This window comes from Rhinichthys klamathensis, unplaced genomic scaffold (genome assembly GCF_029890125.1).
Source record: "Rhinichthys klamathensis goyatoka isolate OS25496 unplaced genomic scaffold, OSU_Roscu_1.1 h1tg000076l_1, whole genome shotgun sequence".
NCBI classification, from domain to species: Eukaryota; Metazoa; Chordata; class Actinopteri; order Cypriniformes; family Leuciscidae; genus Rhinichthys; species Rhinichthys klamathensis.
In genome coordinates, this window is record NW_026606618.1 from 4150189 (window position 1) to 4175554 (window position 25366).

Here is a 25366-nt window from a genome sequence, read left to right on the forward strand (position 1 = left end):
GACTTAAAGAACTAATGGCAGACTTCATCTGTAAACAACTGATATAAATTGATCTGGATTTGAGCATTTCTTTAGAATTAGGGTTGCAAAATATATCGGTACCACACTTTATCACTTTATTATATGATTTTTTAATGCTAAGGGGGAGTAAATTACATTTATCTCACCTAAATGTTTAATGATGAATTAAACAGAAACACATATAACACACATAAATACAACAGAATATATATATATAAACATTTTTGTTTAGATTTTTTTAATATAATATATATATATATATATACACTCACCGGCCACTTTATTAGGTACACCTGTCCAACTGCTCGTTAACACTTAATTTCTAAGCAGTCAATCACATGGCGGCAACTCAGTGCATTTAGGCATGTAGACATGGTCAAGACAATCTCCTGCAGTTCAAACCGAGCATCAGTATGGGGAAGAAAGTTGATTTGAGTGACTTTGAACGTGGCATGATTGTTGGTGCCAGAAGGGCTGGTCTGAGTATTTCAGAAACTGCTAATCTACTGGGATTTTCACGCACAACCATCTCTAGGGTTTACAGAGAATGGTCCGAAAAAGAAAAAACATCCAGTGAGCGGCAGTTCTGTGGGCGGAAATGCCTTGTTGATGCCAGAGGTCAGAGGAGAATGGCCAGACTGGTTCGAGCTGATAGAAGGGCAACAGTGACTGAAATAACCACTCGTTACAACCGAGGTATGCAGCAAAGCATTTGTGAAGCCACAACACGCAAAACCTTGAGGCGGATGGGCTACAACAGCAGAAGACTCCACCGGGTACCACTCATCTCCACTACAAATAGGAAAAAGAGGCTACAATTTGCAAGAGCTCACCAAAATTGAACAGTTGAAGACTGGAAAAATGTTGCCTGGTCTGATGAGTCTCGATTTCTGTTGAGACATTCAGATGTTAGAGTCAGAATTTGGCGTAAACAGAATGAGAACATGGAACCATCATGCCTTGTTACCACTGTGCAGGCTGGTGGTGGTGGTGTAATGGTGTGGGGGATGTTTTCCTGGCACACTTTAGGCCCCTTAGTGCCAATTGGGCATCGTTTAAATGCCACGGCCTACCTGAGCATTGTTTCTGACCATGTCCATCCCTTTATGGCCACCATGTACCCATCCTCTGATGGCTACTTCCACCATGTCACAGAGCTCTAATCATTTCAAATTGGTTTCTTGAACATGACAATGAGTTCACTGTACTAAAATGGCCTCCACAGTCACCAGATCTCAACCCAATAGAGCATCTTTGGGATGTGGTGGAACGGGAGATTCGCATCATGGATGTGCAGCCGACAAATCTGCGGCAACTGTGTGATGCCATCATGTCAATATGGACCAAAGTCCCTGAGGAATGCTTCCAGCACCTTGTTGAATCTATGCCACAAAGAATTGAGGCAGTTCTGAAGGCAAAAGGGGGTCCAACCCGTTACTAGCATGGGGTACCTAATAAAGTGGCCGGTGAGTGTATATATTTTTTAAAATTATTATCATAATAATAATACATTGTTTTATATATATTATTAATGCTTTATATATTAATATTTATATATTAGTAGTATAAATAGTAGTAACAGTGTTAATAATAATTATTATTTTTTAAGCATTATTAATTATTTATATATTACTATTATTGTTGTTGTTATTAGCAGTAATAGTAGTGATGATGATGATGATGATTATGATCTGCTAAGAATGAACAGTGTCATCAGAAAATGAGATGGAATCCCATTTTTTCCAGTGCCAGAGAGGATGTTAAAAACATGACAGTTAAGCTCAGACTACGATATGCTTTTCTCAGAGGCTAAGTAGACAGCCCATCATTTTCCAGACAGGAGCAGATAGTAGCAGTGAAACCGGAACAGAGTTTTGGGCATCTCTGGGGTATCACATACACCTACTACTTGAAAGGTGTGAAACTAGTGGCTAATTTTATCCCTAGCCAAAAAAACACTGACATCGCTATTCCAAATGCTACAGTGATGGATATCAGTTAGGTGGGGGAAAAAACAGGAAGAGAAAATGTTGAGGCATGTCCAGAATGCATTGGAACTTGAGCTTCGAGCCTGACACCTGACCCCACTGCTGCTTCGAGGGGGTCAATGCAGGTCAAGAGAATGATGGGAAAGAGGAGCGGCCGGAGAAGAGGTGGATGTTTTCCAGTGTTGGCTTGGAAAAAATGTAGACGCACTTAGGTAAGTAAACATGAGAGAGTCACCAACGCCATTCCTCCACAATTCTTCCATCACCTACTTGAAGGTTAGGCTGAGGGCAAGCAGATCCCCCCTCTGATAAAGTGAGAGCAGCTGTTTACACTTGTGCTTTTGCATGGTAATACCGAAGGTTGTCAAGCAGGGGAGAACCATTACTGCAGTTCACCGGAAACGCAAGGCTTTTTATAGCAAGTCAATAAAAAGATTCCAGTGTTAAAGGGGGATGCAGAAGACCAGAGTAGAACTTTTATCATTTTAATCTGATACTTACGACAATGACCACAACAGAACAATGCCTGCAATAGAGGATTTCTCCGATCCAAAGTGAATTCAACAATGCAGTAATTTCAAATTCAAAGTGGCTCTTCCTGATTTAACAAGGGCTCCTGCTGAGTGATCTCCATAATGACTTAACTTACTTGTGGTCATCACTTGGCCTGATGACTGCTTTTTAACCCCAACAGTACTTTTTCCTCCCACCATGTGGGGGGGGGAGGGGGGGGGGGGGGGGAGTAGAAATCTAAATTATTGGCCAGAAGGAAATGAACTTGATTTGCCTGCTAAACACGACATGTTAAAACACACTCAGGAAAGTCAGCATCTCTAAATTCATCCACCGCCACCACTGGATGACCATCCTGCCCATTCCTAGAACATTGGTAGAGTGGTAATTTGGAAGCATATAGTTTGTCTAGCCAAATTTAAGTAGTAATGATTACCTGGCTGTGTCTACAGTTCATGCAATTTCCATGCATGACGTAAACCCTCTAACATGTATATTGTACTGTATTTACATACGAACCTCAGACTTCCAAGTTAAGCCTCAACACATCTGGATGAGTAAAATTAAGAAAATGAGGGCAGTGTCAACTCTCGAAAACACAGAGAGAACATTGCAGGACATATGACTTCTGTCGTGCCAGTCAATGCTAGGGACACACATTCTGTAATTTGATTCTGGCTAATCCGATTGATCCATGCAAAATCAGGGACATCAGCGAAGCGCTTGTTAAGCATGTTTCCTAACTCATTGCCCTCACATGAGGTAGTCTGTAAATAGCACAAAGAGAAAGAGGCAGAGGCAGAGCGAGTGGGATGAAATCAGTCTTTATGGAAGATGTGGCGGAAGCAGAGGTGAAGCAAGCAACCAATTTCCCCCCCAGCAGCGACGCAGGTTTCTAAAAATACAATCATGCAATGTCCGACGAAGAAGAGATAATGAGATTTCAGAGGGCTGTACAGTTTGAATATGCTAACTCGAGGTCTGGAAGGTTGTCACGAGCCAGGGGGGTAAAGGAAGATAAAAAGGTATTAGAAATTGGAATGTTTGGTAGGTATGTTAAATTACCCAATCATTTCACATTTTTTGAAACCATTAATAGTAAAATACTTGGTCTTTTTCTGATCTAGGAGCATTGTTTTCCTCAAATGAGCCCCAGCTATTCAATGTGTTTGTATATATATATTTGTGTGTTAGTGTCGTCAAAAATATTGATATTTCGATATGTATTGGTACTGAAATATCTAAAACGGTTCCAATACTAATTTTCTACAGTGTCTCGTCTCATTCGCTCGGGTTGAATAGTGCTTGTATTGCGCATAATTTTAGTCATTCCCGCAGTTTTCACGCTCACACCAAAAGTGCGTGCACTACTGATCTATATAAGTGGTGCACACATAAAGCCGCCACTCAGACAGCTTGTGAGTACCAAAATTTGCTTATTTTTCATGACTTATTGCATTTAAACGGCCAAATACAAAATTATGTCAAAATGCCTTTCTTGCCAAGTATTAAGGTAAATACAGTCATTTTTTTGGAACTGAATAACTTTAGTAACCTTAATTGTAAGCATTCATCTGTATTTCATTTTACAATGAAAACTATCTAGTGTTATTTTACTTTACTATTTGATTACTTTAATTTCTGTAGTATTTCTTACCTGAATACTAATGTTAGACACACCTGAAAAACTGAAATCCATGTTTATTTCAAGTAAAGCCTCCCTGTTCTGTGTGTAAGCTATTGCAACCTTATTGAAAGTACATAATAAACAAATCATGGGCAGGAAACCTGTGACACCAGCCAGAATAAGTATCTGCCAGTGCTGTGAACTACATGCGTACTCACACACAAGTTCCAAATATCAACTTTGACTAGGACAAAAATTGCAAGAGAGTAGGGAGATGGAGACATTCTGACCCTGGGTCATTTCTCAGGTTGAGGAGGTTTCTCTCAGTTCTGTGCTAATGGTGATCTAGCTTCCGGGCCTGATGGAAAAGAGGCTCCATACTGGCTAAGAAACTCCTGCATGTTCATCATATGATCATCATACGTCAATAAAAAGAGTCTCATATTTACAAACACAACTGTTGTCTGCTGGTGCAGTGGAATATTAATTTAGTATTAACTCAAGGTAAGGGTACACTTACTAGGAAACGGCATAAATATAACTATTCCATCTAAATGAATTGACAAACCACAAAAAAAAAAAAAAAGTAATCATTTTAAATGCACAGTATGAAAAAAGATACTAAATATTGTATTTATGGCAAAGGTCAAAATGTAAATCTAAAAGGAAATATAGAGGAAATGAGCATGAACAATGAAACATGCAATATTGACCAATAACAATTAATTCTATTGGAGGTCCATAACTGACAGGGTACCAAAATATCATGGATCCCTAAAAATGATTATGGTATGTCTTGATAAATTACTGAGATTCATGCTTTATAGTCTAGTATGAACGACATGGTTAGCATGAAAACATTGAATACACAATGTAGTAATTACTTTAAACAAACAAAAATGTACACCAGCCTTAACTTCACATTTTAGAGCTTTTGTTTTTTTGTATAACTGGTGTAATTCCTTTAGAATTACAGCTATCAGGCTTAAAAACAGCAAAACAGTTAACTTTCAAACATCAGAAAGTAATGTAGGTAAATTCACAAATACACGGAAACAAGAGGGTCCCTGTGTGGGATTTAATTTAAGCTAAACCCCATTGCTACACAAATGCTAGATAATCTGCTTTTGAACTTGGTAATACCAAATCAACTGCAAAGTATCTGTGGGAAACTGCGACACACAATGAGCTTGCCACTAATTGCGAATCAGCAAGACAACAGGATTTCATTGGTTTTCATCTTTAAAATTGGTTCACTTCACTGGATATTGGGATACAACAATAACAAAAAATACTTCTTTGTGTAAAATTCCATTGCAATTATTGCTTGCATTAAAATTGGCTTGCGAAAACAGATTGTCGCACCAATGAAATGCATTTAAAGCAGTGTTTGAAGGGTTAAAAGGTGATGTGTACACACACAGACATTAACGCACTCTGAGATAAGGACTTCACTGACCTCAATCTCTTAACACCGAATTTTTGGAGAGTGTTTGAGATAGATGTGTATAATGCGGTTGGCGTAGTCACTGCTTTCGCAAGAGGAGGCCCTGGGAGGAATGTGAAGCTTTATGGTTAAGTGCACTTTAGACTGGGCCTTGCCTCCTTTCAAAGTTCCACGTCAAAGCCCCCCGGCCCAATTCAACCCAAAGACTTCCCCTCATCTTCAAGGGAATAGGTGTGAGGGGTTAGAGGGGAAAGAGAATGAGTAATGCTAACGCATTTCCCACAGGCAAGGAAGAATGCTGTGACTTGTGCGGGGTTAAGCCCATAAGGCCCAGACGGGTCGGCAGAGAGGCGCCTGACAGCCCTTGCGGGTCTGTGGCTGGAGGTGGATGTTGGGGATTAGAGGAGAAGAGGAAGGGGCGGCAGGGAGAGTGGGACGCAAGGGGTTGAGGTTCAAAGGGTCATAGACATTCCCTGCGTGTTTCATTGTGAGGCCGAGGCCAGCTGACGCCAAACAGGCAACAGTGGTGCTGTCGGCGTGCGTGTGGTATTTGTGTAAAAAAGAAAGGAAAACAGGGTCGGAAAGGGCTGGTGTGAGAGAAAGAGGGAGGGTCGTGGTATAAAACTACAGAAAAAATAAACAGGAAAGAGTGTGAAAAGTACAATAGGAAGAATGGAAACGTGAGTCATTCTCAAAAAAATACCATATTTTGAAAATGACTCAAAAATGTACATTGATTTTTACAAAAAGAATATTACAACAGCTATCACACGCAATACAACTAAAGAGCTTTGGGACAACATTTGACACAGGAAGATTTAGATAGAGTGAATGAGATGGGAGAGAAGGGAGGGAGCGCTGGTGTAGGAATAGAAATGAATGACTTCCTAACAGGTGGGACGCATCTTACCCTCTAACCCTGATCAGTATTGAGTTTCAGCTGTACCTCCGGAGCCCATGACCCTCCTGTACTCTCGCTCAGAGGAAGTTGATTTGTTTTCTTACCCCTGTTCATTTCAAACACTCTGAAAAATATCGTTTTAATCTAAGACTCAGCTCTATTTTTCCGAAAAATCAACCAAAACTCACCTCTTCACCAACTAAAAATAAAACTTCCACAAAAACAATTTACCAAGAGTATGTGTAGGTTCATTTTTGTTTAGTTTTCATAGCTGGTTTTCAGCTTAAAAAATGTGCTCATTTTTTTCCATCAGTGAAAAGCGCTGTTTTTATCCTACGCAGTTCACAGAGGCGCTTCCGCCTTCCATTCATGCTACGTTAAAAATAACTCATACAGGTGAAGAGGTAAGCGACAGTAAAATGGAGCATCAAAATAAATCATGAAACCGCGCATGCAGCGCCTCTCTATTAAAGTAAAGGGTCATGGAGGGATGACCTGTGTTTTTAATTGCTACGTTTTTACAGAGGCTCTGCTGCTCTGAAGAGGCCATACTGTAGCTGTGGTGTTAAAAACATGTACACAAACAAACACTTTACTGCATAAAAGTGCTCATAATGTACAAACCTGTTTGCCGAGGAGTGTATATTTAGCATCATATATTATAGAGGATTGAGTGGGTATTCAAAAGTATTGAGCAGTTAATCTATTCTTCCATTGCGGTGGTGGTCTAATGTTGGCTTGAAATCTGCAAGTTCCTTTAATAATGATGAAATAGGATGTATAACTGTTTTTAGCATGCTTTCAAATGTCTGGAAAGCTCATTACAATAGGCTTTATGCCGAGGGTCACGTGACCAAGCCGGAAAACAGATCACATCGCTACCGATTCATTTCTTTTGTATGTGCTTCATGACATTTTTTGCGGTTTTACTCAAGATAACTTAAAAGGAGCAAGCAAAAATGAGCATAACCAATGTCCCTCGCATGTGCAGATTGATATTTAAAAGTTTTTTTATTTTTCTTCTTCACACTAACGTTTAGATATTTAAATAGCATAAAACACCAATAACAAAGTGAACTTAGTAGGTTAGCTGATTACCTTAAAAATCCATAGATATCGTAGTTAGTTCTTACGGCCGTTAACACTTTCTCTGACAAGCGGATGCAATGAGACCCGTTTTCCGGTTTGGTCACGTGACGCTCGGCATAAAGCCTATTGTTATGATTAAAAGTATAAACTCTGCACCACTAGTGAATAAAAGAAAAGAAAAGTTACATTTTCATCAAATAAATGCAGCCTTGCCTGGTGAGCATAAGACTTCTTTTAACAACATTAAAAATATTGCCGACCCCAAACAACTGAATGTGTAATTTTGTAAAGGATGGTTCATCCAGTAAACAAAACTAAATAAATTAAACAATTATTTTTTTCTGCTGTAGCATAATATCTGAAACAGAAGAGATTGTGTAGACGGACAGCACAGTGAGTGCATTGCAGGAGAGCAGCTCACCGTTTGCCTTTGAGGTGTCCCTGTTACCTGCAATAGCACAGACCCACTATATTTAGAATCAATGTTGACGAACTGTCAGCGTATTTTAAGCTATGCCCCTCTAAGCCACCATATACCCTTGAGAGAGCTCATATAGAGAGAGAGAGAGAGAGAGAGAGAGCTCATAGAGAGAGAGAGAGAGAGAGAGAGAGCTCATAGAGAGAGAGAGAGCTCAGAGACAGAGAGAGAGAGAGAAAAATGTCAGATGAGAGAGGAAAAACAGACCCTAAGCCAGATTCTGATAAGGTCCTTTCAACTCTACAGTCAACGTGATTGTGCTCCGTTTTGACAGGTACTTAAGATGAGGTCTGAACTATTTAGGAACCATCTGCTTTAATGGAGGAAGTAAGATCAGCCATTAAGTTAAAGTGCCAGTGTGACTCAATGGATGGAACAGCTCTATTCTAGGAGAGGGGTCAATAGCCTTTGGTGGAACTCGAAAGACAGCAGATAAAACAGATGAATGGAAAAAAAAGAGATGAAAGGGGTGGATGAAAAACAGTATTTAATGGACAGGCAGAAAAGAAAGGAAGAGGTGCAGACGGACACAATGGGCGAGAAACAAGATGAAATATTAAGGCGGACACACAGAGTTCTGGGTGTGCCCTACACTGAATAAGTGATGAACCAACCCGGGTTCCTGTGTCTTTGATGTGTGAGCGCCTGTTTGTCTGCTGGAGTCCGCGTCTGAGGTCCCTGGGTCAGTGCAGGGGATTATGGGCCGGATGAGACATGCAAACTGACCCTTTTTATTATCTGCCTTAGTTTGCGCTTCCAGGAGAATCTAAGAAAGGTGTAATAACTCTAGTGCCAATGCCGCCTACTGTCATAACAAAAGGATATTTGCGATAACAGTTGAAACATGACTACGGTTGCATAACCATAACACATATTTCCACACTTCACCACCTACATTTCTTCAATGAAAGGTGCTTTGTATGTTTCACCATAAAGGTTGAGTAAACAACTCTAAAAAGCACAAACAATAAACTGAATATCTCTTCCAATGCAATCTGATTCAAATCAATGAGTACTTCCTGCTGAAAGAGCTTGTTTTTTTGGTTGAGAATGACAAGTCACTCTCTCTCCCTGTAAGGCTATCTTTCTCAAAGCTCTCCCGGTGGAAAGTGAACCTTCCCCTGGGCCATTCTATCTTTAGCGATTTACTTCCGTCATGTCACATCTTGTCACCGGAGCCAGTGGCAGGCCTTCAAGCTGGCATCCACACCTCGCGGCCACCCAATCTCCTGCTCTTTACAAAACAGGAAGAGGCTCTTTGCCCGTTTCCTGTCTGTCACCCCTACAAGCAACCTTCAGAAACGTAATACCAGGTGGCGCGCACACATCTACAGATCCTCAAACAAACAAGCATGCACACACTCGGTTGAACGTATCAGATGAACAACTATATTATGATAAATAAAAAAAAAGGTTTCATCTTCTTCAGAGTTTAATTTGATTAGTTTACATGTTATTCTTGAATACTAATTTGAAAGCACTTAATAGCCTACAATTAATCATTTTTGCATATATATTTTTACATTATACTTATATTAAAAAAAAAACACCTGCCTGTAATTACGTGTAATTGCCTCTAATTGCATCTATTATTACACTATTAACTCACAATAAAACCTAACCGTACCATGAAATCGGTCTCTAACCTTACTCGTATCCCACCTCAATAGCAGACACAATCAGAAAACTGTACCAATTTTTAACTTTTTTGACATCTAATATAAAGTTACAACTAATAACCCATTTATATTGTACAACAGTGAAATAATCATCCTCATGGAGCCACAATGATTATTATGACCATATATAGAGCACAAAAAACCTTTTGTTTAGAATCCCATTTGGATTTGATTTATAGATAAACCACAGAATGACATTTTTACAGAGTGAATGTTACACTTTACATCACACTTACTGAACTTCCTGAACTGTGCTGAATAGCAGCACATTGTTGAATTAAATATTAATGTTGCAGTACAATGTCTACAAAAATGTAAGTATTAAAATAACCAAAATATTTTTTTTAAAGTATAAAATGATTCATAATTTAAAGTAACATTATTAATGTATATAATTAATTGATTGATCTATGTATTATTAATTATTAGATGATATTATAACATATAATGTTTTGGTTAAACAATATTTTTACCATATATATATATATCAAGTATCGCCAACTACCTCACCATGCGATACATCAAGATTCAATATGCAGTGATGCATCACAATATTGTAATTGGACTGTGACTAATTCAATATCTCTTGCACTGTAGGATGTGATATGAATGCTCAAATAAACAGACATATCGATACAAGTAAAAAAAGGTATTATTATAGTAAAATATTATTTAATATGATTTATTTTACCGCTTTTACTGATGTATAAGAGGTGGGAGTGGGATGGGAAAGTGACGTAACTAACTACTGCTAACCACCAGACCCACGAGTGCTTTGACACAGGCTAATACTTGGGTCGTGGTCCGTTCCCTGCTGTTCAGATGCCTCTGGTCTTGCTTATGTTGTCTATGCATAATGCATCAGGGAGTCAACAAGGACCGAGATGCAGAGGAGTTCCACCAATTGAGGACCGCATCACTGCACACACACACACACACACACACACACACACACACACACACACACACACACACACACACACACACACACACACACACACACACACACACACACACACACACACACACACACACACACACACACACACACACACACACACACACACACACACACACACACACACACACACACACACACACAGTCAAGCTGAAAGGACTCCAGAGAGAGTCAGTCAAGAGGAAGTGATGGCAGGAAGCGTCACACAAAAAGGCGCCACGGGTCATACTTCTCTCTGCCGTCCACTTCCTCATGTCTCTGCTCCAATGCACGCAAGGCAGGGAAGCAGAATGAGGAAACTCTGTCGGCCAGATAATGACAGGGTTTCCCTGGAAATGGGCCCTGACAGGTCGGATTCGGGAGGGCATCCTGGACTGAACATTTTTTAAGTGTGAATGGTAAAAGTGAATGTGCGTGCACTATGGCTATTTTCTACTACTCAACTTGTCATCCAGAAGATTAGTTGACTAGTCAGTGGGTTAAACCGGGTGCCATGCAGCTTCAGCAGCCTTTTTTAGTTTCTGGCAAGAGGTAGTTCACCCAGTGTAGTCTGATTCACAAACAAATTAGCCCCATGAGTCGGTTCTTTTAATAACTAGTTCAAAAAGACAAGGTGCCAGTTTGAAAGATTCTGAATCATTGCCCTCTATAATACACAGCATTAGCAGAGAGACAATTCCTGGGTCTTCGGTGGTGGCGGACGAACACAGTCATCAACACACACATTACAAAGTACCTTACCCAGGCCAGTATACTCATAATGCATCCAAAATAAATGCAAAGAAACTATTTGTAATATTAACTTATCCTATTATTCATGAAATAAAAAATAACCACTACATGGTTGTGTAGTGGCAGGTCTATTATTTTGCATTTGCAGTCCAAGATTTAATGCACAGATCATTTGACATACAGTATCAGATTGTTTTGTTCTGTTATTGGTATTGTCACATTAAATGATCAAAATAAATCAAAATAAATCTTTGGCGGGACAAAGATTCATTTTGGAGGCTGCCAAAATATTTTCAAAGCAGGAAAAACCCTGAAATATCTGAAGAACAACTGAAATACACCCAAATGAAACAGAATCAATTCAAACTGAATTAAAATCAAAACTGAATCTAAAGCTTGTAAATCAGAATGGGAAAATTTCTTTCAAATCTTTTCATTACAACTGAAAAACACCCAAATGAAACAGACTCAAAATGAACCGAAACAAGATCTGAATCTTAACCTTGTGAATCAGAATCAAATCCGGATGGGACTCACAAAAACATGGACATTTTCTTTCATATCTTTTCATTACAACTGATAAAGCACTCAAATGAAACCGAATCAAAATGAATTGAAGAACTGAATCTAAAGCTTGTAAATCGAACCAGGATGGGCCTTGCAAAAACCTGAATGTGGTAGGCCTACGTAGACAAATAGCAACACTGGGACGCAGTACAGTAACATCAACTTGCACCATATAGAACAAGTGCAATTAAAGTCACATGATCAACAATGTCAACACATATCCAGTGAGTCTATTGGCATAACGAATCGACTAGTCAACGAGTGTGCAGACGTCCAAGTCGGACACTTGTTTTCTCTACGCACTACAGTGTGTACAGACAAAAGGAACAAATGGAAGAAAGGGAGAGACAGCGAGAGAGAGAGAGAGAGCTAAAGTCACAGTGTGGAGGAGTCTATTATTAGTCTATGGCTCCAGCAGCAAAGTGAGGTCACATCAGAGCCCAGCTTTAGACACGTGTGTGTGCTCGGTGTGTTTTTGCTTTCACGCTCGAGCTACTCTACACAGCCAGAATCAGAGCACTCAAAAAAAAGAGAGAGAGAGAATGAGAGGGGGAGAAAAAGAGACTTCCTGTAAACACGTGAGCGAGGCACCCACGGTCTGTTGTGTGCTGTCTCGCAGCATTTCCTCAATCCGCTTGTAAAGCAGAAAGCACAGCATTTTGCACGGAAGCACGAGGACATTCCCATAATTCGGATCAGAACAAGGCACGCAGTAAATAAGAAAGATTTGGAAAGCTGCTGGCCACACAAACAACACTGGGCTGAATATAATAAACAGTCCAAATTTTTTTTTTTGTGGAAAATCAGCCACATTAATAGCCATCATGTGCATCATATTAACTATCATTATACAGTGGGGTCCAAAAATTTGCCGCAAGACTAAGTGCTTCTATTTTTTTTATATTTATATTAAATATATATATATATATATATATATACACACACACACACATACATACACACACTATTATTATTATTAATATATATTAAAATTACATTTAATAAATAATTAAATATCTAATTTTCATTACAAATTATTGAAATGATTATAAGAATTAGAAAAGCAATGAGTGAAAACTTAGTGAAAAATGTATTTAATATTTTATGACAAATTATAGTATGAGAATAGCAATCCGAGTTCAAATTTAATGTGAAAAATTAGCAGGAATTTACTAGTTTCTTTTGTTTTGTTCTCCTGGTTTCATAACAGAATGCCAGATTTTCAACGTGGTCTCAGATTTTTACACCCCACTGTCATATTTACAAGAGAACAGAAGTGTATGGAGTAGACAAAAGTAAAACCATAATAATGAGGAAAAAAATTAAACTGATAAATATTGATGAGGAGTGATCATTTTTAAAAGGAAAACATGAGGGACAGCAAAAGTGTGGCAGTGACAGTACACTTTTCGATGAGGGCTGACATTAGCTAGCCTATATTTCCCCCTAGTGGTTGGAGTGAAACAGTTCTGACTTCATGAATCAGTTCCTGTCAGAGCTCAGATCTTACCGCTGCGGAGAAAAGAACACGTCCCACTTCAACCACCTGAGGGTCACCAGACTGAGTATCAGCAACAATGGGGTTAATCTAAGGAAATGAAAGAATGAGAGATAATAACTAACCTGAATGCAGTGTGTGCTGGTGTCACAGAGCTAACATATTGACTGCAATGTACTGGATTAATCTACAGTGTTGACGCTGTACTGATCCCAAAGAGAAAACTCAGTACTGTTTGTGAAACACATGGGTATTGTAGTAGCACTTCAGTTGTGGTCACTGACCTCTACTGTGCCATTTTGAGCATAGTGTCGGTGAGGCGATCGAGGGTAAATGTCCATCAGGTGTGGAGGGGGATCTGGAGTGACTCGTTTGCTATGCCTGCTCAACAGCTCTCTGTAGTTCAGTGAATCAAAGTTGGTCTTCCACATTAGAACCTGAAACCCAGACGATCACGAGCATAAGTGACATGATCAGCTCGACGGTAATCGGATAGTAAAACATTAACATTACATCACAATTACCTGAGAGTCAGCACCTCCTGAAGCAAACAGATCTCCATCTCGAGAAAACGTCACAGCCAACACTGGACCCTGAGAGCAGTGGAAAAAAAATGACACTTTATGGATTTTCTTCTAAGGGTAGGCTGTTTAATGCAGGTCTACATCACAAAATACACAAAAATGTTAGGAATAATAAAAAATAATTATTTTATTATTATTAGCTCTTGCCATACAATGACAGTTGATCATGACTATCAAGCTAAAAAGAATTGACAAAAATGAATGAATCAATTAAAGCTCCAGTCCGTAACTTTTTTAAGTTAAAAATAATCCAAAATAATTAGATTTTGAAAAACTTATTCTGCCAGTGGTCAAAACTATCTGCTTGCCATAGCTAGATTCAAAACGGTTAGCTTGTAATAATGATTTTAATTCCAGTGGTACTGGTGGGTTTCCGCGGGAAATTCGAGCATGTCTTTGCGTCATGACGTCACACCCGTACACATAAAGAAGGAGTTTCGGCTAGCCGGCTATACTGCGCGTGACGAGGTGTTTAGATGTATAGGCTTTTCTCGCAGCACTTTACATAATTAAACTTATGGCATCCAGAAAGATCCAAACAACAATCATCAGTGTCAACTGGAGATTCAGCAGTTATAAAACCCAAAAGACTTTGTACTTCGGATTTAAGGTGGCTAGAGAAAGAGAAAGAAACCGTCTCATGCGAACACAAGGATTTAAACATCGGCGGGGCTTTTGAAAAGTGCGTGAACTCCGTGTTTTGAAGGGGTTCAAAACGGAAGAAGAGACGGCTTTTTTCTGCTGAACAAGTAAGACATTTCAATAGTTCAATCGTGTAACAGTACGTTTTCTTAATTCACACAGTTATGGAGTTTCCTTTGTTGTGCCTTTCTCGTTTTGCTATTATGGAGAATATGAATTCTGAACCACAGGTAGCTGCTAACCATAAAACACATTAAATTTAACATTAGTCACGCAATGCTGATGTTGTTAACATGAACAATTTGAGAACAAAGTAGGCTATAATTTGCACGGTTGCTGTAAATCACGTTGATTAAATCTAACGAAGCTTATCATGTCGAATGCTTTTTCCCCCTTAGTTGGTCAGAACAAAAATGGATTTTACTTACTTGTTCAGAAGACATTTTCTTATGAAAATTCTTATGTTGGTCAAACTTTCAAAAAGTGAATCTGTGATTCTGTATGACAGTATCCACACAGCGCGGTGACTGACAGCACCACTCGCCTCAAAGCACTGTGTTCATCCGCGCTGTTTCATGCCGATTTACAACCCACGTAAAGATAATAATTCCGCGAATCACTGCAGTTACAGATTTCGAACAGAGAGATGGCGACAAAGAGGAAAAGATACGGACTGCAGCTTTAACTAAATGATTAAAGCTGCTGTAGGTAACTTTTGAAAAAATGTATTTGCTAAAACTGTCATTATGTCCTGACAGTAGAATATGAGACAGATAATCTGTGTAAAAATCAAGCTCCTCTGGCTCCTCCTAGTCGTCTTATTGCCATTTGCAAGAAAAAAAAAAGAAAAAAGAATATGGGTTTGAAATGACATGAGGGTGAGTAAAAGATGAGCGTCTTCTACGCTATTAGAAGAGGGTGACACCTTGTGGCCGTGAAGGGTGTAGATGAGCCTCCCCTCCAGCAGGTCCAAGATCTTCATTGTATTGTCACTCGAACCACTGATCAGATAGTTTCCGGATGGATGGAAGGAAAAGCCGTTGACCCCTGCGCTATGAACTGCAAGACAAAGTTAAATGCTTGAAAACAAGACCAGTCTTGTGACCAATTAAAAACAAATTAATTTTCATGATGTGAAACCATCTCCATTTATATTAACTACCTCTGTAATGTTGTATTAACTTGTTTGTACGAATATCCCAGATTTTTAATGTGTTGTCCGCTCCTGATGATGCAATGCATGTGCCACTGGAATTGAAGTCCACAAATGTCGCTGACCTAAACAGACAGTTTAAAATATCAGGAAACTTTGGTCTAATAAACATACAGTAGATTCAAAAAGGACCAACAACGCTCAACTCTCACCCGCCGTAGTCTGTGAAAACGTTTATGCACTGACGCGCGGATGTATCCCAGAGGCGAACCGTCCTGTCATCGCCACAGGAAGCAACGAGACGACCATCTGGTGAAAACCTGACAGGGACAGACAGGACAAGTGACAGTGAGAGAAATCCCACTTTATGTGACAAAACCGGAGAGGTTAGACACATACTCTCATACCTCGCACAGCGTACCCAGTTGGTGTGCCGGTTTAGAGAGTAGAGGAATTTCTTCCGTTCGACACCCCACACTTTCACAGACTTGTCATCTGAGGCCGTGACCAGCCTTTGGCCATCGCTGGAGAAATGAACGCTTCGAACGCTCGCTGTGTGTGCTTTGAATACAGTTGACTCGCCCTTTCTGTAACACACATAGACATGCTAGGTGTATATTACTTTCTTCTTACAGCCGAACACAATCAGAGTTATATTGAAAAATACCCTGGCTCTTCCCAGCTTTATAATGGGAGTGAATAGTAACTGAGATTTTAAAGCCCAAAAAAGTGCATCCATCCATCATAAAAGTAATCCATACGGCTCCAAGGGGTTAACAAAGGCCTTCTGAAGTGAAGCGGTGTTTTTGTAAGAAAAGTATCCATAATTATAACTTTATAAACCGCAATCAGCTCACTCAAGCTGCTCTGAGCCTCTGACATTTCTCTTTGTAATACTTCTGACTTGTGACCGGTGTTTTTCTTTTTGCTCTATCCTCTGCGCTTCCGCATTCGTCAAAACGTCGGGTCAGAGGTCCCTCTTCTGCCGGAACTTGACTCGCGTACGGCCGTTACCTGAAGCTAATGAATATAGTTTATAAAGTTATAAATACAGTAATCTTCAGAAGGCCTTTATTAACCCCCTGGAGCCGTATCGATTACTTTTATTATGGATGAATGCACTTTTTTAGGCTTAAAAAAAACAAGGTACCATTCACTCCCCTTATAAAGCTTGGAAGAGCCAGGATATTTTGTAATATAACTCCGATTGTGTTTGGCTGAAAGAAGAAAGTCATATACACCAAGGATGGCTTGAGGGCGAGTAAATTATGGGATAATTTTCATTTTTGGGTGAACTAACCCTTTAAAACTCGAAAGGGATCATCTGTACTCACATGCTGGGTGTCCAGAGTCGAACTGTCTGATCTCTGGATGAAGATGCCACCAAAGAACCGCTTGGAGAAAAATGAACACCTGTAATGACGTCCGTGTGACCCACAAACCTAAACGCCCTTGCTTTTGGAGCGAGGTTCCAGATCATAAGGTTCTTGTCACAGGATCCAGAAGCTGCAAGAGAAGTTGCAAGTGGTTATGTTGGGATGTTCTCTGACTGAAAATAGAAGATAAATAATAATGACATACCCAGCTGTTTATTATTGGGGCTGAAATCAGCACAGGATACAACATCTTTGTGACCTTTAAAATGTCTCTCAAGGGTGGGATCCTCCTGAAAAGGATATCATATTAGAATAAGGTGTAAAATGTTTATTTTCCAAAGTTTTTTCAATAAAACAATGTGAGTACATACATATTTCTTAAGTTATATATATATACACACACACATAATACAACATTCACATACATGGTGACAACACAATGGTTGTAAGTTACCACGGTACTATGTCTAAAACTATGCTAGTGAATCAAAAAATACACAACTGGTGTGCACATCCCAAACACCCAGATTGGGCGCAGGTGCAGGACAACTGAGTAATACAAATGAAAAAAAGAAGTGTGAAGTCCGCACACTGAAAAAGCTGCTCCAAAGAATTTATTAGCAAGGCAACGTTTCGACCATCAGGTCTTCATGCCTGATGAAGACCTGATGGTCGAAACGTTGCCTTGCTAAACGTTGCCTTGCTAATAAATTCTTTGGAGCAGCTTTTTCAGTGTGCGGACTTCACACTTCTTTTTTTCATAAAACTATGCTAGTTCCATAGTACTTTTTGTTTGCTAATTATATTGTTTTGTATTATATTGTGAAATTTGTCAATTTCGTCAAATATAACCAATATTAGTATCTCCATTCAAACATAAACACGAAACTTTCCAGCACATTTGCACAGAGCTAATTAAACCAGAAACTAAATAAAATGTCTACATTTGCACTTTAAAATGTTTCTGCTAAGTAGTCTTACCATTACAGACGCCATTGTTCTGGAAAACGTCGAGAAAGTTTTTGAATTTGGTGCAGTTTGTTCTTTGTTTTACAAGTAAACAAGTGAAACTCATTCATGTTGAGCCACTTCCCATCTGTCAAACAAGCCGCGTTTTCCCCAGACCAAACAAATCACGCTCCGAATCATCGAGTCAGCGGTACTAGATGAGCAATATGGACTTACAATCAAATTATTTAGATGTATGAATCGACTGACAAAATACTAATTCACACAGCTCTACATGCAGTCAATGGAAACCGCTAATGTAACGTTAACCCATCCTCTTAATGCAACAGAAGGCTTGCTGGGATTAAAACTAAAATGTGCAAGCTTGTTTTACAAAGATTATACTGTCTGTAGAATTAATTAGTTGCATATCCAAGCCAAACATTGTAAACAATTGTCTTCATAAAAAATAATAATTGAGGAATTACTGGTAAAATACATAGATCAGAAAAAGCATTTAATAAATTCTGCCGACGATGCTCTCTGTCACTGCACAGTTGAAAAAGCGTTGGAAATAACGCCGTTGCATAGCAACAACCCCAAACGGTAAAGCAGTAGAACTAACATTGAGGTTAAAAGAACTCCGTCACTGATTGGATAATCAATTCAACGGGCCAATCAGTGAAGACTTTGCTCAAAGAGGCAACGCTTTGAGTTTTGATTTTGGAAGCTAACGTTAGCCGCCGAAGCTCAGCTACTGGAAGATGTCGGTCAAGCGGGGGATTGGCGATTTAAAGGTCAGTGTTTTTATGTTTCTGCAAAGTGTCATTTGCAAAACGTATATTTTGAAAGCTAGCTCAGGTAATGTTTTACATGGGAAGCTGGGGTTTAAAAGGGAATCTGACACCGGCGCAGCTGCTCCTCCGTTGCCATACCTGTCTGACCATCAACACCATAGATCAACACCAGTTCACTGACTGATGCTTTCATGTTGTATTATTTTCTACCCGTGCTAATCAATAAATAAACCATTTATATACTAATGCCTGTTATTGGCGCTTACTTACAGTGGCTTTTATATTCACATTAAACTCAATGTTTGTTTCATACACATCATTTTCTCAGAATGTGACGAGCCACTGTCTGCCAGTGTTTAGCAAACGTTAAACAATTACATTGATCCCAAAAACAATTATTTCAGAATCGTTAGTTACACAATGAGAGTATGATTTATTGAAATTAATGCTTATTTTCCCCCAGTATTTAAAGAAGAGGATTCCACAGAACCCCAAATATCAACATGTAAAAACACGACTTGATACAGGTATCCACTTTTTGGTGGCTAGCATTTTGAATATTCATTGCATATATGACAAAATATGTAATGACTAACCCTGTTTATTTTCTAGGCTTCAGTCTGACAAAATATATGGAGAGACTAGAGGAGGCCAGGAAAAGTAAGTTCAGAATATTATAAATCCATATTATTGAAGAAACATTTTTTAATATCTCAAAATGTCATGGTGCATTTAATTCAGAAGGGTTATTCTAACTAATAGTTTTTTTTTACAACATCTAACAAATCGCAGACATTCAAGCACATCACAGTGGTCTACAAAACTAGTGTGTATTTACATTAAAAATATACAAAACAGTGCAGAATGGCACAGTAATGCATCTTTTGTGTACAGCTCCTTAATGACTTGTTTCAGCTGTTTTGTCTCCAAATGCACTTGTCCTACTTATATTTACTCACCTGATGAGGAGAGAAAGACTGCTTTGTCCATATTGGTCATCTTGTTACAAGTTCCCTCTGATTTCTCAAGGATAAGCAATTCTTGCTCCTTCTTTTGAATGCATGAGCAATGGATGGTTATTGTACTGTAGATTACAGTAATTCCTCTGTCAAGATTGTCTGTAGTGAAACCGAGATGCATAACCTCATCCAGTGGTGTCACTTGGAGTCTTACAGTGGGTTTGGTGGTGAGGCTGGACTTTGGAGTTCTTGCCAAAGATAAAAAGAGACGTTGGCAGAGCTCGTCTCAGTTTGTAGCAGCAATTGGCTTGTTAAAGTCAAGTTTAGTGAGTTTAATCTGTATCAAAATGGAGTTTGATATTTTGGGTGTGAATTTAAATGATGTGTCTTTAAATGAAGATGAAGTGAGAAATGGTAACACTCAGGATCCAGGTAAAATGCATCAGAAATGTTTTTATGCAGCAGCTCTGCATCATTTGAAAATGCATGTTTATTTTATATATTTTTTTCCAGACTACAGATATAGGAAGGATGAGCTATTTAAAAGACTTAAAGTGACTACATTTGCTCAGCTGGTAAGTGAAAAAGAAATTACATAAAGCATATGCTTTACTTTCAGTTTTAATACAGTAAACATATATTTTTTGAAATATTATTACAATTTAAAATGACTATTTTCTATTTTAATATAATTTAAATTGTAATTTATTCCTGTGATGGCAAATCTGAATTTTCAGCATCATTACTCCAGTCTTTAGTGTCACATGGTCCTTCAGAAACCATTCTAATATACTGATTTGCTTATCAAGAGACATTTCTTTGTATTATGATATTAACAATGTTGAAAAAAGTTGTGCTTCTTTGCAAGAGGAATTTCAAAAGAATAGCATTTATTTAAAATATTTTTTTATGATGACATAAATGTCTTTATTAACACTTATTAATTGTGTGTTTGTGTATATAATTGTTTATTTATTTTTTCAGGTAATCCAAGTTGCTTCTGTGTCAGATCAGAATGACAACATTAAAGATGAAATGCCTGGATTAGATGGTAGTTTCATTTCCCTTTTGTTACTCTTTTTTTATTTTTTTATTTTTATTATTATTATTCTCATTAGTAGTTTTTACTAACAATTATTATGATTATTACGAATGAACAGCCTAGCAACTGCATAGCAACATATTAACTACAACTCAGGACACACCATGGAGCCCCTAAGGGGACATGGTGATGGAAAACATGAAATGGCAATTGCAATTATATTGCAATGACTTTGTGTTTGCTTTCAAATCTTTTGCGCTCACCTGAGAAACATTGCGTTTGCTTGTTTCTTTTGCACGAGCCTGCAAAACTGCAGATGGAAACAATTTAAGTTGGGAGGAAAAATATTTAAACGCTTTTTTGAGCGAATGCTCAGGCCAACTCAGCAAACGCAAAGTTCCTTGAGGAATGCAAAATTTGTGCAAGCGAACGCTAAATTCCTCAAGGAACGCAAAAGTTGTGTGCACAAATGCTAAGTTCCTTGGGGAACACAAAATTTGTGCAAGTAAACGCAAAATTTCTTAATGGAATGCAAAATATTTGCAAGTAAATGCAAAGTTTCTTGGGGAAACAAAATAGCAAAAGTAGCGCAAGTGAATGGGAATTTTCTCAGGGAGTGCAAAAGTTTTGTGAGCTTTGCAAAGTAGTTTTTCCCTACTATCTCATGTTGTATGTCATAGATACTATCTCATAACAACGCCCTGACAACCGTTTTCCTTTTATTTTTATTTTTTGTATATGGTTTCAGATGATATTTCAATATTCTCAGCGTCACCGGGGCTCGATGGTCTCTCCGATCAGATTTATGGCTCCCCAGAGCCGACACTTCTTAACTCGCAGTGTATCAACAATGAGGAATCCGGCGACACTGGGTTTTCTCCTAGATCTACACTCCAAAGGTAGTCAAATCACTTTTGTGTTTGTGACACCCCTGTCCATGTCCTTAATTCAACCGGTCACATCAGACTATCATTTTATACATCTAATTGATCCCCCTCTAGCATTTCCTCTATTGTACACCCATAAGAGCTCTCATTGGCCAGGCTGCTTTCTCATGGCCCCTAGTGCCATTGAGTCTGTTTGGGGACAGTCGGTGCAATCGGACTCCGTCCTCAGAGACCCTGTGGGGGGGAACAATGAGATATAGCCTGTAACACTGAGCACCCCTGACTGTCCTCACTCGATGTAATCGAGAATCTCTGGGCTCATTCATAGTGTCATCAGTGGCGTGGGAGAACTGGATCTGGACAAGAACGGACAGAAGACCATCCGACTGTCTCCAGTGTCTACCTCCAACACCACAGAGTGCCCCTTACCTGACTGCCCGTATCTGTTGCTGGATGTGCGGGACAGAGACCAGTATGACCAGTGCCATATTATCAGTGGTAGGAAACTTACCTGGAAAACACAATTTTGCTCAAAGCATGAAATACATTAATATAATATTATTAAAAAACTTTTTTTTGCTCACAGCTTATAATTACCCCATAGCGACCTTATCAAGGACAATGAACCCATACACGAAAGAAGTCCTTGATTACGTATCCTTTCATTCCTGATATGTGAAAATGTTTGTTCTGTATTAAAATGTATTGCAAACCTATAGTGTGCATCTAATGCACAGAAGCACAATAAATTTATATTTTATTTATTGTACATGTATGAAATGCACTATAATATTTTTTTACTTTGAATAATTTTATTATTCATTCATTCATTCATTCATCGAAACTTTGATGTGCATCTATGAAATGCGCTATAATGTATAATACTTATAAGGGGGTCCTATGAATGAAGGAATAAGTCATTTTATTTCATTCATGAACAATAAATAAATAATTTAAAAAATATCAATTGTGCATTCATTCATAGGACCCCATGATACCATTGGAAAAAGTCACACTGTTTTTGTGCGATCAATAATTTCTGTCATTTCAAGTTCTTGCGTACTCGTGCCCATTCCTAGTTTTAAAATCTTTAACAGCTACACAGAAAAATGCGTCGGGAAAGATCATCATTTTGTATGATGAAGATGAGAGGATAGCAAGTCAAGCGGCCACCACCATGTGCGAGAGAGGGTTTGAGAATCTCTTCATGTTGTCGGGGGGTAAGTCATCGTGACGACTTCTTCCAGCTAGACTGGAGACTGATAACAAACCTCAAAGACTTCCATTAACATTTTTCTACATTACTTCTCATAGAAGGGAAAATAAGAAGTTCCTTATAAAATTAATATCGTTATACCTAGATCATTGGGGTCTCAATTATCTCCAAAGAATACACGTGGGTTAATCCTGCCAGTATTTCAGTATTCATCTTTTCCTTTCTCAACAAGGTTTAAAAGTGGTTTATCAGAAGTTCCCTGAAGGAATGACTACAGGCTCCATTCCCATCTCCTGTCTGCCATCACCCACGGGACCTGGAGGTCGTAAGCGATCTATGCCACAGCAGACGTCACAGGCAGCAGAAAAAAAGTGGCGGTTCACCTCAGAGGACCTCAGCAGAATCCAGCATCACCTAGAGGAGGTGTTCATACCCAGCGAGCCTGGCAGTGAGTCATCCATTTCAAAAATTATGAAATTAATTAACCATTTTTACTGACCAAAAAAAAAAAAAATCATCAATTACTCACCCTCATGTCGTTTTTATTTTATTCTGTGAGCCACATTTACAAATACTAATATATTACTATTTCCCCCCCCCACACACACACACACACATTGTAGGTCGTCTCAGCAGTAGATTGTCCACTAGCAGCGCTGGCTCCAAAGCGTCTACAGTTCGGAGCAGTCGACAGGGCTCATCCATAGCAGGATCAGAAAGCGCTCGTTCACGGAGCAGTCGGCCTTGGAAATAACCTTCCGTTTCACTCTCACCATTGTCGTCTTCACTTCAATGCAAATAAAGCCTTTATATTTTACTTTTGCAGGATTCCTGTGAACATCTGTGATGGACACTCTAAACTACTGGCCACATGCACATGGTTTAATTCTCAGAAGTACACTGGAAGAAATTGAACATTTTATTGGTCCTGGTAGTACACCCAAATAGCACTGTTTTATTATTTCAGTTTATACACATATCTTTGCACTTGCTGACTCCAAATCTAAACTACATGTTTCAAATCTGATTTGCGCAGTCATCAACTTGTTGGCATCAAGAACCATTTATACTATAATGATGGTACAAGATGTCTATGGTTTGACATCTAGCTGTTTTAATGCATATGTAGGGTTCTTCTCTGTTACATAAGTAAGCAGGTCTTAGTGGAAGGACTCCACCTCTTGGTGGTCATTTTATTTGCTTTATTTGTGCTATGACATGATCTGTTCATTGAGCATGCTGTATGTTTACTTGCTCAGTAGACACAGTATGTATGGCGCATTCCTTTAGAAGTATTTTAGATGTGCTGGATGTTTTTTATGCCTTAAATCTATAGCTAATCTGTTCGTTCAGTGCATTTATTTAAACGATTGATGCTTTCTGAACCAGTGTGGAAGATTTCCCTTCATCTGCATCTGCTCAACTATGATTTGAATATTATGAAATGTAGATGTGATTACTGGCATTAATGAAGTTGATGTTGCTGTGTGAAACTTTGCTTTGTCTGTTGCAGCGTGATGAAGGAACTTAAAGTGCATTTACATGGAGTACATGGAGTGGTAGAAAGAGCTTTGACTGGTTTGTTTGGCCTTTGTTGTCTGTGCTGATTGACTGAAAACAGTTAACCTGTTCTTTCACAGACCTTGTTTTATTGACCAATTAATAATTTAATGTAATCTATATAATGAAAACTACCTGGTTTGTTCTTTTGTAATGAAAGTATGAATAAAGATCAATTTTATATTGTAGACCTAAGTGGTACCTACCTTAATATTACTGTGATATTGCAGTGTGTGTCTTGTTGCTAAGCTGTATATTTTGTACATTGTAACAGACTATTATACAGTGGCCTAATATTTTCTAATATTCACTGTCGTCCTTGGCTTGCAACGCTGTATATCAGACCTCTTTTAACTAACCGGCGCAACTATGGCAAGCTGCTTTGACTTTTAATCATTCCTAGGATATGAATTTCTGATATCAAGAATTAAATTATCAGTAGTTAAAATTATCATTCTTGACATCATGTCAAGTTTTACTTGGAACAATTGCTAAAATCAGGAATTACATTTCCAATAATAAAAACATGAATTCTTGATTAATCAATGACGTCATCACTCAATTCTTGACATCAAAAGATTTCTTAGAAATAAGATTAAAACACTTTCCACTCAAATCAATATTTCACGTCTATAGCTTTATTAATTTGTCAAGAAGCAATTTAATAAGATGAATAATCTACAATCTGATAGTCATTGTCGTGA

At 38.6% G+C, this 25366-nt stretch overlaps 2 protein-coding genes and 1 long non-coding RNA gene across 6 annotated transcripts in view; 1 reads left to right on the forward strand and 2 right to left on the reverse strand.

Moving 5' to 3' along the window:
• Positions 1-18410, reverse strand: part of poc1b (POC1 centriolar protein B) — a 50334-nt gene extending 31924 nt beyond the window's left edge. For 2 of the 3 annotated variants that reach the window (XM_056251019.1, XM_056251018.1), the window contains exons 1-10: positions 18235-18410; positions 17459-17543; positions 17212-17383; positions 16285-16464; positions 16090-16197; positions 15887-16002; positions 15650-15783; positions 14023-14091; positions 13783-13935; positions 13511-13588 (exon numbers count right to left, since the gene is read on the reverse strand). In XM_056251019.1, coding sequence (XP_056106994.1) covers positions 13511-13588; positions 13783-13935; positions 14023-14091; positions 15650-15783; positions 15887-16002; positions 16090-16197; positions 16285-16464; positions 17212-17383; positions 17459-17543; positions 18235-18249 — 1110 coding nt within the window. In that variant the 5' untranslated portion in view covers positions 18250-18410. The remainder of the gene's footprint in view (positions 1-13510; positions 13589-13782; positions 13936-14022; positions 14092-15649; positions 15784-15886; positions 16003-16089; positions 16198-16284; positions 16465-17211; positions 17384-17458; positions 17544-18234) is intronic. The other variant, XM_056251017.1, reaches the window with a different exon arrangement.
• A 446-nt stretch (positions 18411-18856) lies between these two features.
• Positions 18857-24448, forward strand: cep41 (centrosomal protein 41). Of its 2 annotated transcripts, XR_008807131.1 has the most exons (12): positions 18857-18998; positions 19462-19525; positions 19611-19658; positions 20471-20532; positions 20942-21011; positions 21748-21898; positions 22215-22384; positions 22473-22540; positions 22992-23106; positions 23335-23550; positions 23726-24137; positions 24212-24448. XR_008807131.1 is itself a non-coding variant. In XM_056251028.1 (11 exons), exons 1-11 carry the CDS (start codon positions 18966-18968, stop codon positions 23854-23856), a joined length of 1128 nt encoding a protein of 375 aa, XP_056107003.1. In that variant the 5' UTR covers positions 18857-18965; the 3' UTR covers positions 23857-24448. The 2 variants fall into 2 exon arrangements, 1 of the variants encoding a protein (XP_056107003.1); XM_056251028.1 differs by having other exon boundaries at positions 23726-24448.
• A 584-nt stretch (positions 24449-25032) lies between these two features.
• On the reverse strand, positions 25033-25352 carry LOC130085328 (uncharacterized). The gene is made up of 2 exons (XR_008807133.1): positions 25291-25352; positions 25033-25195 (listed from the first exon to the last, which is right to left on the reverse strand). It is a non-coding gene; the product is annotated as an uncharacterized LOC130085328 (long non-coding RNA).
• Positions 25353-25366: the final 14 nt, after the last annotated feature.